The 14476-nt window shown below is 44.3% G+C and overlaps 1 protein-coding gene across 2 annotated transcripts in view; it reads right to left on the reverse strand.

The window, feature by feature from the left end:
- Window positions 1-14272, reverse strand: part of LOC121888792 (wiskott-Aldrich syndrome protein family member 3-like) — an 18736-nt gene extending 4464 nt beyond the window's left edge. The window contains exons 1-7 of one of the 2 annotated variants that reach the window (XM_042400302.1): window positions 14187-14272; window positions 8356-8495; window positions 8115-8249; window positions 5170-5323; window positions 3916-4033; window positions 3739-3783; window positions 98-222 (exon numbers count right to left, since the gene is read on the reverse strand). In XM_042400302.1, the coding sequence (XP_042256236.1) occupies window positions 98-222; window positions 3739-3783; window positions 3916-4033; window positions 5170-5323; window positions 8115-8249; window positions 8356-8488 (710 nt within the window). In that variant the 5' untranslated portion in view covers window positions 8489-8495; window positions 14187-14272. Of the gene's footprint in view, window positions 1-97; window positions 223-3738; window positions 3784-3915; window positions 4034-5169; window positions 5324-8114; window positions 8250-8355; window positions 8985-14186 lie in introns of those variants that run through there. The other variant, XM_042400293.1, reaches the window with a different exon arrangement.
- Between the last annotated feature and the right edge of the window lie 204 nt (window positions 14273-14476).

The following is a 14476-nucleotide window of genomic DNA, read 5'->3' on the forward strand; positions in this document are numbered from 1 at the left end:
GTAAGTAATTCAAAGAACTCTACATTGTTTACTATCATGTTTAATGTCATTTGTTCTATTTTCATAATACAGTGTCTTAGTGTGAGTGTATGAGTACCTGTCAGGTGACAGCGATCCGTCGGAGGTGTGGTAAGGTGACGGTGTGACTCGAGCGTCTGGGCGGAGCTCCTTGTCGTAGGCCATCAGGTTCCACTCCTGCCGTCTGTTACGAGCTTTCCGGACCTGCACAGGGAGGAGAAGAAGAAGAAGTTAAAGACTGACTTATTTTCTGTTCAGCATTTGACTCTCGTGTCTCCATAAAGATCTGAACAGATTCTGGGAGTTTTTGTCGTTTTATTTCTTCTCATTCATGTTTCTGTCTGTGCCACCATCCAGTTTTATTGAAGCTAGTCTGTCCGAGTAAAGATGTTTACACTCAGTTAGGCCGTGATATTAATAAACTGTGAACTTATTGTCCCGTCAGCATCTGAGGGTTTGTCAGCCAGCAAGCCTGCTGCGATTGGATTTTGACAGACAGCATGTTAAAGCTGAGCTGAGCAGTGTGATACCCGACAGTAGGAGCACATCCTCTGGTCCCCGGTCTACCGGTCCACAGGCACTGTCCCCGACCTCCATGCAACACTGAAGTGGCGTGCCAGCCATGACAGCCCAACAGTGTCCAGAGCATCTCAGGGTGAATCTCATCCACACCCGGCGCCTTGCCACTGAGAAGCTTTTTGACTACCTCAGAGATCTCTGCCAGGGATATGAGTGAGGCTTCCTCCAAGTCATCCAACTCTGCCTCCTACATAGAGGGTTTAAGAGCTCCTCAAAGTGCTCTTTCCACCGCTCGACAATGTCCTCCATCATGGTCAGCAGTTCTCCACCCCTGCTGTAAACAGCCTGGGTTAAGCCCTGCTTCCCCTTCCTGAGTCGCCTGACGGTTTGCCAGAACTTTTTTGAGGCCAACTGAAAGTCTGTCTCCATGGCGTCCCTGAAGTCCTCCCACACCCGGGTTTTTGCTTCATCAGAAACCAAAGCTGCTGCCCTTCTGGCCCTCAGGTCCCCTGACTGCTGCTTGAGGAGACCCCTGGGCCAGCCAAACATCAAAGGCCTCCTTCTTCAGCTTGACAACCTTCTCACTACTGGTGTCCACCAGCAGGTTCTCGGTTTACTGCCCCGACAGGCACCACTGACCTTCTGGTCACAACAGTCGCCTCCACAACTGAGGTCCTGAACATGGCCCACTTGTGTGGCCCTTCAACTCAAACTTAAAGACTTCATGGACCTGGGCCTCTGCTAGACATTCCCAGTCCACCCTTACTACTTGATTGGTTTTACCAAGTCTGTCCGGCAGCCTCCGACTCACTACCAGGCGGTGATCAGCTGACAGCTCTGCTCCTCTCTCCACCTGAGTGTCCAAGATGCAGATCAGGTGACACAACTACTAAGTTGATCATCGATCTTTGGCCTCAGGTGTTCTGGTACCAGGTACACTTATGAACCACTTTATGCTATCAGGTATACCCACAACTGGCTTAGTTGATGTCCTTGCTGAATGTTAATGATAAATTAAGATTCTCATTAGATACAGTTGCTCCTCCTCAAATAAAAAGGCAATTAATTTGAAAATCACCATGAAAACTGCTGCAGTTTGTCAGCTGAAAAGAAATTGTCCAAAAGCTGAGAGACAATGGATGAAAAGATCAAGTTATAATCTATAATAATGCAGTCAGGAGAGAAAGACAAGCCCATTTCTCAAAGATTATTTCAGAAAACTAAAACAATCCCAAAGTCTTCTCAATCCATCACCTGCTCTCAGCCTTCATAATGACTCAACTCTAAAACGTGAAGAATTTGCTTAATTGTTTAAAGAAAAAAATAGTTTCTGTTAGAACCATTGTTGTAAATACAGACACTTCCTGTCCGTGGGCCTCCATCTATGATGTCATCCTTTGATATGATGTCATCAGTGAAGTATTAGCAGGATGAAGTCTTGTGCTCTAGACCCCGTTCCAGCCAGGATGTTTAAATCCTGTTTCCAAAGCCGCTCCCAAGGAAGAACTAGTATAATCAATCCTCTCTTAATGTAGTCATCTTCTCCGCAGCTTTCAAGACTTCAATAGTAAAACCTCTCCTAGATTACTCAGAGCTAAATGATTACAGAGCCATTCCTAATCTACCTCTCCTTGGTAAACTTGTTTATAATCAACTAGTTATTCTTCTAACCAACAACGGCATTTTAGAAAAACTCCGATCTGGTCATTGAGCGAACTGCAGCACAGAGAAAGCACTACTGAAAGTTATGAATGACCAGAGAATTATTGTGGATTTAAACAACATGGCCGTCCTTCTTCTCTTAGACCTCAGTGCAGCATTCAATACAATCAACCATGAAACTTTAAATGACAGACTTGAGGAATGTGTGGGTCTCTCTGACCATGTTTTAACGTGGTTTCACTCTTATTTAACTGGCAGACAGTTTTTTTTTATCAGCCTGGGCGCTCATGTATCAGAAACTCATGGTACTGAATATAGTATAAAGTAGTTTTATTATATATGCTCCCACTTGGAAACATGATTAACTATCACCTGTCAATCGCTACCTTTATGCTGACGACACACAGTTGTACATCTCTGTATTGCCAAATGATCCCAATGCACTGCATGCACTCGTTGCCATTAATGGGTGAACTGAAACTCTTTTGATAGGCAGCAAGAGAATAACTGCACTCAATGCTTGTTGGTCTTATCAAACAGATTAAAACACAAGTCACAAACAGATTTAAATGTTAATTCTCATTTTAAGGTCATCCCAGAAACGATGAAATGCTCATCCACGCTTTTATTACCAGCTGTTCAGAATATTGTAATTCCCTTTTTACTGGATTACCTAGTAGAGTACCAAGTACCTCTTAACTAAAACAAAGAAAATGGATCACATTACCACACTGTGTAACACACTACACTGGCTATCTGTATCTGTCAAAGTTCTTTCACTTGTTTATAAAGCTTTAAATGACCCCGCTCCTCCCTCCACCAGAGAATCCAGATCACTGAGGTCCTCCTCCTGCTCCTCTCAGAGGCTGCCTCCTGTTTCTATGGAGCACACTGCCTCTGATGTTAGCATGGACAGCTCTGTGTGTTTTTAAAAGGAAATTAAAGACCAATCTTTTTAATCTGGCTTTCAATTTGGAGTAATGTTGTTGCCTTAGTTTTTAAGTTTTAATCATTGGTTTCTATATTATTTTCATCCCTGGTGTTAATTTTATTGTTTTATTGTTGTAATTTGATCTATTGTTGTCTATTTTTGTTTTTATCTTCTGTCTGTGTTGTATTAATCTTGCTATGTGAAGCTGCATAGCTGCACCAGGCTGGGCCCCGTGGTCAAGGCCCCCTCCCAGGCCTGGCTTCAGAGAGGGCCCACCACTTATTTTATAGTGTGATGAGTGATTTTCTGGACATTTTATGCTTTTCTCAGAGAGCGACAGTAGAGAAGACAGGCAATAATTTAGGGACAGATGGAGGACAACATGCAGCAACGGTCCACAGCTTCAGCTGGTACACAGTACAGCCTTCCTCCAGAAATACGAACCATAAGAAATGTAAAGCTCACTGCGAGACAAAACAGTGCTTGGGGGCTTCGTATATAATCAGGTGAGTAACACTCACTAAAAAATGAAGAGACAGACGTTCATCTGCAGCACAGATCCAATCTGTTAGATAATGTATGAACAGTATAATCACAGAGAAACTGACCTTCTTCACCTCCCGTCCTGAAGACTCCTCAACATGCTTCTGCTCCTGCATATACAAACATACAGATATCAACAATCAACCTCTTCTATTCACTTTTTTACATTTCATTTACCTATAGATCAGATAAACAGACAGATAAACAGACAGATAAACAGACAGATAAACAGACAGATGAACCTTCTGTCGTCTCTTCTCTTTGCGTTTGTTCTCGGTGGCCTGCAGCATCTTTTCCCTCCACAAGCTGAAGAAGTAAGACGGGTCGGTGTAGAACTTCAGACCATCCTTCTTATCGTCCCTGCACACACACACACACACACACACACACACACACACACACACACACACAAACAGACAAATTTAAAGGTTTCATTCATTTATTTTCTATTACTGTTAAAATGTTGCTTTTAGACTTTTCATGGTTTCAGAGTTGGATTTGGAGTTGCAGCCAATAAGGCAATGCGTTACTACTCGTAGTGGTTTAAATTGACCTACAAGGCGTGGGGATGTTGAGGGGAGGGGGATAACCCACCCGTAAGGTGTCGGGATGTCGAGGGGAGGGGGATAACCCACCCGTAAGGTGTCGGGATGTCGAGGGGAGGGGGATAACCCACCCGTAAGGTGTCAGAATGTTGAGGGGAGGGGGATAACCCACCCGTAAGGTGTCGGGATGTCGAGGGGAGGGGGATAACCGACCCGTAAGGCGTCAGGATGTTGAGGGGAGGGGGATAACCCACCCGTAAGGCGTCAGAATGTTGAGGGGAGGGGGATAACCCACCCGTAAGGCGTCAGAATGTTGAGGGGAGGGGGATAACCCACCCGTAAGGCGTCAGAATGTTGAGGGGAGGGGGATAACCCACCCATAAGGCGTCAGGATGTTGAGGGGAGGGGGATAACCCACCCGTAAGGTGTCGGGATGTCGAGGGGAGGGGGATAACCCACCCGTAAGGTGTCGGGATGTCGAGGGGAGGGGGATAACCCACCCGTAAGGTGTCGGGATGTCGAGGGGAGGGGGATAACCCACCCGTAAGGTGTCAGAATGTTGAGGGGAGGGGGATAACCCACCCGTAAGGTGTCGGGATGTCGAGGGGAGGGGGATAACCGACCCGTAAGGCGTCAGGATGTTGAGGGGAGGGGGATAACCCACCCGTAAGGCGTCAGAATGTTGAGGGGAGGGGGATAACCCACCTGTAAGGCGTCAGAATGTTGAGGGGAGGGGGATAACCCACCCGTAAGGCGTCAGAATGTTGAGGGGAGGGGGATAACCCACCCGTAAGGCGTCAGAATGTTGAGGGGAGGGGGATAACCCACCCGTAAGGCGTCAGAATGTTGAGGGGAGGGGGATAACCCACCTGTAAGGCGTAGCGATGTTGAGGGGAGGGGGATAACCCACCTGTAAGGCATCGGGATGTTGAGGGGAGGGGGATAACCCACCTGTAAGGCGTCAGAATGTTGAGGGGAGGGGGTTTGTCGCAGCGTTGGTACATCTCCAGCACTGGGTTGAGGATGGAGCTCCGTGACACCACCTGCTGGTCCTGGATGGTGCTGCTCCTGAAAGCCTTTCGCATGTTTATGTCCTGCAGAGACACTAAACCACAAACAGTACAGTTATGTACAGTACGGGTCCAGCTCGCTGTTATCAGATAAGTTACTTTAAATAGTCTTTAGTTTCTACAAGTTTGCATAACATTTGGCAGAAAAAATTAAATGTGCACGATTTGTGGCTCATGGACAAAAATTCATGTCCAGAATCTCTTGGTGCAGTGGCGATGAAGATGAATGAAGAGTGCAGTTTGGTGACCTCCTGTATTAAAAGGAGAGAGTACAAGGTATTCAAGGACCCTTATTAATCAGTAAAGAAAGGAAGGTTCCACCCAATCCCCAGAAAACCAGCAGAGCTCCAAGGCAAGCACATGAAGTCCGAGCCTAAACACAGAAAAACAACACAGGGCCGGTGCTGAGTGAGACTATAAGGCTCTGATTCACTGCCTGACAGGCAACAGACAAAGGTAGAGGTGTCCTGGCAACAGAAGCTGATTTTGAGACAGGAAAAAGGTACCCTCCCTGGAAGAAGATGCTGGACAGATATGACAGATCTGGGGGGGCATGGAATCAGAGTGGGCCATGTTCAAAGCCTTCATTGCTGAAGCAGCTTGTTGCGGTGGAACCCTTAGGACTTGCAGTTGTACACAAGCAGTGATGGAGGCTTTCTAGGTGAGTAAAGAGTCCTTTTAGGTTTATTCAGGTGGTTCTGAACCATCACACAGGCAGCCTGCAGCCAGAGAATTTCTAATTTTCTCAAAGGGGTTCTGACAAACCATCAGACTGTATATAAAGATGGACGTAGCGAGGTTTGACGTCACCTGTTGGTTTCACTGGAGCTGGTTTGAAGCCCAGAACTGCAGCTTCTGGTCAGCACCATCTTTTCCATTTAGAGCCAGGAGCTTCCAAATAAGGAGTTTGGACTGTTGCCTTTCATGATATGGAAACGTGTCCCGCTACCTCGGACTGAAGCTAATGCTAGCTTACTGGAAATACCAAGTGCTGAACTCTTGGGCTAAAGTTAGCTACTTTAGCTAAACTGTACTATCGTAATCAAGTAACATTGAACTTAATGAAATATTGCGACAATAGTCTGACTCAGTGTGAGTCCTGGAGCTGGTGAGCCAACTGTCAATCACAGCCGTCAATCAATGTCCACACAGCAGACATCAAAGCTGCTATAAGTCTTCAAATCTTATTAATGGAGCAATAATTTCCAAAATGACCAGCAGCACATTTATTAGAGGCTTTTTGAATGGGAGTCAGTTGAAGCACTCTAAGGTGCTTCAGCCTCAAGGCATGGTTGTTGCCACTTGCATACAACTCAGGGAGGGGAGTTGGGGCTTCGCTCAGACTTTTCTTAGAAATGGAGAACTGCTGAGCCCGACAGTCAATATTGTACAATAGAAGGAATACAAGGGAGTTGGACTTGGGGAGGTTTTACCCAGTAATCTGACGGAGGTCACTGAGGTTAGTGAAAAAGCCCTGCAGCAGAAAGTCACCAGAAGTGGACGGGATTCACCCTGAGATGCTAAAGGCCCTGGATATTGTTGCTTTGGCTGATGCCTTTTTAATGTCTCGTGGAGATCGAGAACTCTCCTTGTGGACAGGCAGAGAATTAGTTTGAATTCAAGGGGTATCACATCTATACCACATCTACCTCTCTGGGAAAGCTTGTACCATGGTGCTGGGGAGAAGACTGATTGTTGACCCTCAGATTCAAGAGGCTGTTTACTCTTGCAACCATACTGCAGCGGTCAGCGGAGTTTGTGCAGTGAGTCTGAATGTATTTGTAGACTAGGAGAAGGTCTATAACTGTATCTTATCAGGAGACATTCAGTGCTTTTACAGCTTGAGTGAGTGTTTGTATTCTCAACAGGACATCAACACATCTTTGGTGGGCATCAATTGGACTTCACTGGGATTGTTCCTTATGACCATTTCTGAATGAATGTTGAACATTGGCTGGCTTCAGCTCGACCTCCAGTGGGAACTGGGGCGGTTTGGAGCTCAGGTTAAAGTTAGGATCAGCAAGCCTGAGGTCATGGTTCTCTGCAGGATGCAGGTCGGTTTTGTTCCTTAATGTTGTTTTGTTGCTCCAAAAAAAGAATTCCAATATCTTTGGACGTTGTTCATGAAATGAGGTAAGATGGAGCATGAGACGGTCCGGCAAGGACTTTGCAGTTTTTTTGTGATTACTGCACCCAAAAATGTTTGATTTTTCAGCAGCTTTTATGTCTCTTTTTGTGGTAAAATTGCAGGAATTGGGAAAAATTGCAAGCAAAGGCAAATAATGTGATTTATTTTAACCACTACCAATGAAAAGTCATATGTAATGTCTTCCTTGGATAAAAAGCGTCCTGCATATCACCCTACATGAGCTGCATTGCAAACTCATTTGGGAACATTTGGGAATTGTTTTGCTCGTCTATGGTATCATGTTTGTTGGCAGGTGAGATTTGTCCATCTTCCACCTGAATGACGTCAGTTACCGCCACACCAAACGCCACGATTGGTCCAAACCACAAGTGCCTGTTGATTTGGACGTTTCATGTGGAAAAGTTGCTGTAATTTAGAAAAATTGCAGCTCTTGCAAATATTGCAGAGATTTCTTGAGTCTGTGTTAATTAATCGCAAAATCGTAATTACTGATGAGATTGTGCAGACGTGTTTTCAAGTGTCATTGTGAAGACAGAGCTGAACCTGAAGATGATGGATGGATGAAACCCCCAGAGGCACCAGCGTGGCCCTTTCAGAGGCTAAATGTGAAGTGTGCGTCCCTGTTACATGAATGATCTGACAGCAGTAATTATTCAGCTGCAGTGTTTATTAACTACCTTCCTCCACGGTGGAGTCCAGCTGGGTGACCTTCACTGCCAGCAGGTCCACTCGCTCCTGCAGGCTGCTCATCCTCAGATAGAAACTGTTGGCCTCTGTGAACAACTCGCCAAAGATGTCCTCTGCATGGCGACCTGCACGTCACCAACAAACAACAGACAGCAACATCAGGGCTTGTGTAAGGAGAGCTTCTCCTGCAGGCATAGAAGCAGAGTTACAGCGATAACTGCCAACACTCACTGAGTCCTCCCAGCTGTTTGATGACAGCAGCCAGAGTACTGTTAGTGACGCACTCCAGCTCACTGGCGACCCCATCGGGCAGAGCGCCACGACACAGATATCTGGGTTCAATGATCCGCTTCACCAACGGCATGTTTGACCTGCAGAGACAGACAGACGTCATGTTTTTATCTACAGCTACATACAGTATCAGCTCTGTAGGAGTTCCTGTGTCCTCATATGAACCTGACATCACCCTCATCACAGATCAGTGCATTAAATGTAACGGAGATGAAGGGACACGACACCACCGTTCATGGGGACGTCCTGTTATCAAAGAGTTTTAGAAGAAAGTGATATAACATGTTTCCCACATTGTTAGTGATGATCTTCCTCTGTTCCCCAAATCATGTTTACTTCATGTGTTTCCTGCTGTGTGTAACATAAGAGGTGAGAAGAAGAAGAAGAAGAAGAAGAATATTTTTGTCATCTTCATGTTATCTTTTAAACAGCTGGAAAAAGACACTAAAGCATCCGCGAACTTTCAGGCTCGTTATTGATGGAAAAACTGACATTTGCAACAAAAGGAGAATCCAGGACTTTAAAAGATGGATGTACTGAAAATGAGCCTCATGGAGGATTTTTCAATGGTTGAGACTTTTGTTGTTGTTGTTGTTGTTGTTGTTGTTGTTGTTGTTGTTGTCTTTCTGATTATTGTGTTTTTCATGTTTTAAACAGAATAAATAATGTTAAAAAAAACAAAAGGGAGAAATTGCTTTTGTTGTGAAATCTTCAGCTGCAGTTCCTCTGACGTCTACTAGATGCTGCTGTGATCTAACTGGTTGTATTGAAGTGAATGAGAAAACCTCAGACTTTTCCTCACAAATCAGCAGATTCACTGAGCTTCTTCTTGTGTCAGACTGAGAGCAGAATGTTAGTTATTTCTCACTTCCTCCAGGAGTCTTTTTGTGATTATTGAGGCCAAAAATGTTTGGTTTTACAGCAGCTTTGTGATGTTTTATGTCTCTTATTGTGGTAAAATTACAAGCAAAGTAAAATAATGTGATTTATTTAAACTGCTGCCAGTGAAGAGTCGTATGTAACGACTTCCTGCAGATCACAGAAACAACTATAGTTCAGCTGAACATGAGAACCATGAGGACTCAACCTTCTATAAAACAGAAAATACTGTACGTGTGTGTGTGTGTGTGTGAGTGTGTGTGTGAGTGTGTGTGTGTGTGTGAGTGTGTGTGTGAGTGTGTGTGTGTGTGTGAGTGTGTGTGTGAGTGTGAGTGTGTGTGAGTGTGTGTGTGAGTGTGTGTGTGTGTGAGTGTGTGTGAGTGTGTGTGTGAGTGTGTGTGTGAGTGTGTGTGTGAGTGTGTGTGTGTGTGTGAGTGTGTGTGTGAGTGTGAGTGTGTGTGAGTGTGTGTGTGAGTGTGTGTGTGTGTGAGTGTGTGTGAGTGTGTGTGTGAGTGAGTGTGTGTGTGAGAGTGTGTGTGTGAGTGTGTGAGTGTGTGAGTGTGAGTGTGTGTGTGTGAGTGTGTGTGTGAGTGTGTGTGTGAGTGTGTGAGTGTGTGTGTGAGTGTGTGAGTGTGTGTGTGAGTGTGTGAGTGTGTGAGTGTGTGTGAGTGTGTGAGTGTGTGAGTGTGTGTGAGTGTGTGAGTGTGTGAGTGTGTGTGAGTGTGTGAGTGTGTGTGAGTGTGAGTGTGAGTGTGTGAGTGTGTGTGTGAGTGTGTGTGTGTGTGTGTGAGTGTGTGTGAGTGTGTGTGTGAGTGTGTGAGTGTGTGAGTGTGTGTGAGTGTGTGAGTGTGTGAGTGTGTGTGCAGCAGTCTTGGAGGGCATCGCCATGGTAACACAGCCGGCCTTTTACATCATGCTCTGCTGCCCGCTGAAGAACATCATTACTGTTGCTAGGAGACGGGGCATTATGTAACATTACTACAAATATGCAGTAAATGATAGTTTTCTGGATGTAATCAGATTACTGTGGTCACATGATGTGTGACGGTGTTTGTCCAGCAGCTGCGCTGTGATGGCCAACAGGAAGCACGATTTACATTTATAGAGTTTACACCTGCCTGTGTACTCTGTGTACTCTGTGTACTCTGTGTGTACCTGGAGCAGTGATGGAAGAAGTACCCGAATCCTTTACTTCAGTAAAAAGTACAACAATGTACGAAAAACTCCGTTAAAGTCAAAGTCCCGAATTGAAACATGTGACCACAGACTGTATACACTGTTACATCTGTATGTACTCTTTAAAGTACTGTCTGTATACACTGTTACATCTGTATGTACTCTTTAAAGTACTGTATGTACTCTTTAAAGTACTGTCTGTATACACTGTTACATCTGTATGTACTCTTTATTACTGATTAGGTATTTATTGATGGTTGATTAGGTATTTATTGATGACTGATTAGTTATTTATTGATGACTGATCTGTGGTTCAGATTCTTACAGTGAAACACTGAAACAGTCTCGGCGTTTCTTCACTTTCTTTCTTCCACATCGTTTACAGCTCAGCATAACGAGCGGTAGCCATGGAAACCAGCTCGCTCCATGCCGTGAGCATGCTCAGATTGCAGAGGAACACACACACACACACACACACGGCTGTGTCTGAATGAAACGCCTCCCTCGTTCACTCGCTCTCTCTCCTCTGTCTACAGACACTCTGTAATCATCACTGACAGAGTCACAGACCGTATTCACACCGAGAGAATGTGATGCAGTGCATTGTGGGATTGCGAGCAGACAGTAGACTACATGGACTCTGCTTTCTGAGGCTCTATGTGCAGCATCAGTTTACAGTCAAACTGATCCTGTTGTCTTTGTGAGGACTCGACATCCAGTGTGTAGATCTACCAAAGTTATATTAATAAACATAAACAACATCTAGACAACAGGCGTCCCTCCTTAAACCAACATGATACTTTCTGGACACCTGTCACCTGTATCATGAACACTCAGGTTCAGGCAAGGTAGTAAAATAATTAATAGACACGTCTATAAAATAAAAGTTTGTTAATTACAAAATGAATACATATAAACACACGTCAAACTGCATTAACAGGATCTGAGGTTTTCTACCCCCCAAAAACAGGCGGGACCATGACTGTGAAGGACCCGTATGTGTGCCAGTCTGGTCTATATTCAGGCTTTTACTTTGCCTGGAGCCGAGAACTACATATATGTATATATAGTTTAACTATATTTAGATTGTATTTATATTATATTTATTTTATATATATTTAATTTATTCCATTTGATTTCCGTAACTTTAATCAGTTGCCGAGTCCTAAAACATTAACGTTAGCTAGGCTACATGTTACATGACATCTTTGCTAACTAACTTTACTATTTGCTATCATCAATCATCATTTCATTCGTCATTATCTGCTCCAGTTACCACTGTCCTGCTTTCTTTTCTCTTCCTCCTCTTTCTGTCTCTTTCTTTGTTCACTCCCAGATGGATAATCCCTTTATTTTGCATATCGTTAGTCGATGCAAACAAACTTGTACTGCAGCTCTGTGATTCACAGAGACGCCAAAGAGACGGGGCCCCTAAAGGGGGTTTCCTAGTACTGTGGCTGCAGTTAAGGGGGGTTCCCATATTTTGACCCCTTGGGGGCTCTAAGCAGGCGCTTAGTTCACTTATGTGTCAGCCAACTCTGCCTAAACCTAAACTTAACCTGAACCTAAACTTAACCTGACTCTTAATCTAAACCTAAACTTAACCTGAACATAAACTTAACCTGAACCTAAACTTAACCTGAACATAAACTTAACCTGACTCTTAATCTAAACCTAAACTTAACCTGAACATAAACTTAACCTGAACATAAACTTAACCTGAACATAAACTTAACCTGACTCTTCATCTAAACATAAACTAAACATAAACTAAACCTGACTCAAAACTTAATCTAAACCTAAACTAAACCTGACTCTTAATCTAAACCTAAACTTAACCTGACTCTTAATCTAAACCTAAACTAAACCTGACTCTTAATCTAAACCTAAACTAAACCTGACTCTTAATCTAAACCTAAACTTAACCTGAACCTAAACTAAACCTGACTCTTAATCTAAACCTAAACTTAACCTGAACCTAAAGTAAACCTGACTCTTAATCTAAACCTAAACTTAACCTGACTCTTAATCTAAACCTAAACTCAACCTGACTCTTAATCTAAACCTAAACTTAACCTGACTCTTAATCTAAACCTAAACTAAACCTGACTCTTAATCTAAACCTAAACTTAACCTGACTCTTAATCTAAACCTAAACTTAACCTGAACCTAAACTAAACCTGACTCTTAATCTAAACCTAAACTTAACCTGACTCTTAATCTAAACCTAAACTCAACCTGACTCTTAATCTAAACCTAAACTTAACCTGACTCTTAATCTAAACCTAAACTAAACCTGACTCTTAATCTAAACCTAAACTTAACCTGACTCTTAATCTAAACCTAAACTTAACCTGAACCTAAACTAAACCTGACTCTTAATCTAAACCTAAACTAAACTGAACCTAAACTAAACCTGACTCTTAATCTAAACCTAAACTAAACCTGAACCTAAACTAAACCTGACTCTTAATCTAAACCTAAACTCAACCTGACTCTTAATCTAAACCTAAACTTAACCTGAGCATAAAACTTAAATGCAGTCACATCTGAAGAACGTTCCCACATTAGCTTGAAGCTAGTAAGGCGCTAACAGATATCATCATATGAAGCTCGATCATAAGTTCTCTATTAACACACTCTGCCTGCAGATATCATGGCTGAACATCGCTGTTTCCTTCTGTTCTGTTTCTCCGTCACTTCCTCTTTCCCACGCTGTCAAGATCCCTCAGTCTCAACTCTGCTGTCATCATAACTGACCAATGAGCTCTCTACCCACGTTCCTCCAGCCAATCAGACTCTTAGTGCTGCTCTTTACATACCGCAGTAATTCTGCACTCTGTCTTTCAGACCGACTACTGTGCAACCCGCCTCCTCCTCCTCCTCATCATCGCCACGTCCTCCATGTTGTCCACATAGACCTGAGTGAAGGTGCATCAACCATCTGCTGGCCGGTTCCTCCACCAGCGTCCAGAGGAACCTGTCTGCTGTCTTCTCCAGGACTCACAGTCCTGAAGCTGCCTCGCATTGACGAGTCTGACCTCCAAAATACAATAATCATTGTTATTGATTTCAGGTGATGTGTTTTTATTGACCTGCTGGGGGCAGCGAGGGTCAGCATGGACGATGTAGGAGCGCGTTAGAACTGAAGCTGGTTGGCTGTAACACGTCACACTGTGATAATAGAAGTATTATTGATCAGCATTAGTTATTGATCATTCAGTGAGTGTCAAAGGGGATGATGGGAACCAGCTGTTCGGTAAATAAAAGCAGAATAATCACATGAAAGAGCAGCTCATGATTCACATTTACACACGTGATTCACATTTACACACGTCACGTGGAAAATTATATTTCACATGAAAACACACACACACGCGCGCACACACACACACACTCACACGCACGCACACACATACACACACACACATACACACACACGCACACAAACGCGCATGAGGACTGCCTGATGTAATGTTTATAGCGTGTGTGTGTGCGCGTGTGTGCGTGTTCAGGCCTGCTCATACACCTGCTGACACTATCGATCCATCGATCAGCTGATCTATCGATCCGCGCGCATCAGAGTGTGTCCTGTCTGGCCGCGGATGACGTCATCGCCGGGCCGGGTGACTGACAGCTCTGATCAGTTTCTGTATGGATGAAGCTGCGGAGACACCGATCGATAACACTTCCGATAACAGATCGATCAGACTCACCGCGAGGACGTTCCGCTCCGGTGTCTCCGGTGTGATCTGCTGAAGCTCCTCCGTCACAGAGCGGCGGGCAGCGGGCTCATCCTCCGCCTCTGACCGGGGATGGATGCTGAGAGCAGGAGGAGGAGGAGGAGGAGGAGGAGGAGCAGGGAGCCAATCTGCTTCTCCTCCTGCATCTCATCGGAGCTGCTCGGCTTCTGTCGGAGAACTTCGGCCTCAAACTAAAAACATGAACCGCTGAACATCTGAACAGCTGCAGATGAACAGATGATGGAATATAATGATGATTATAT

This window comes from Thunnus maccoyii, chromosome 2 (assembly GCF_910596095.1).
Source record: "Thunnus maccoyii chromosome 2, fThuMac1.1, whole genome shotgun sequence".
In the NCBI taxonomy this organism is placed as follows: domain Eukaryota; kingdom Metazoa; phylum Chordata; class Actinopteri; order Scombriformes; family Scombridae; genus Thunnus; species Thunnus maccoyii.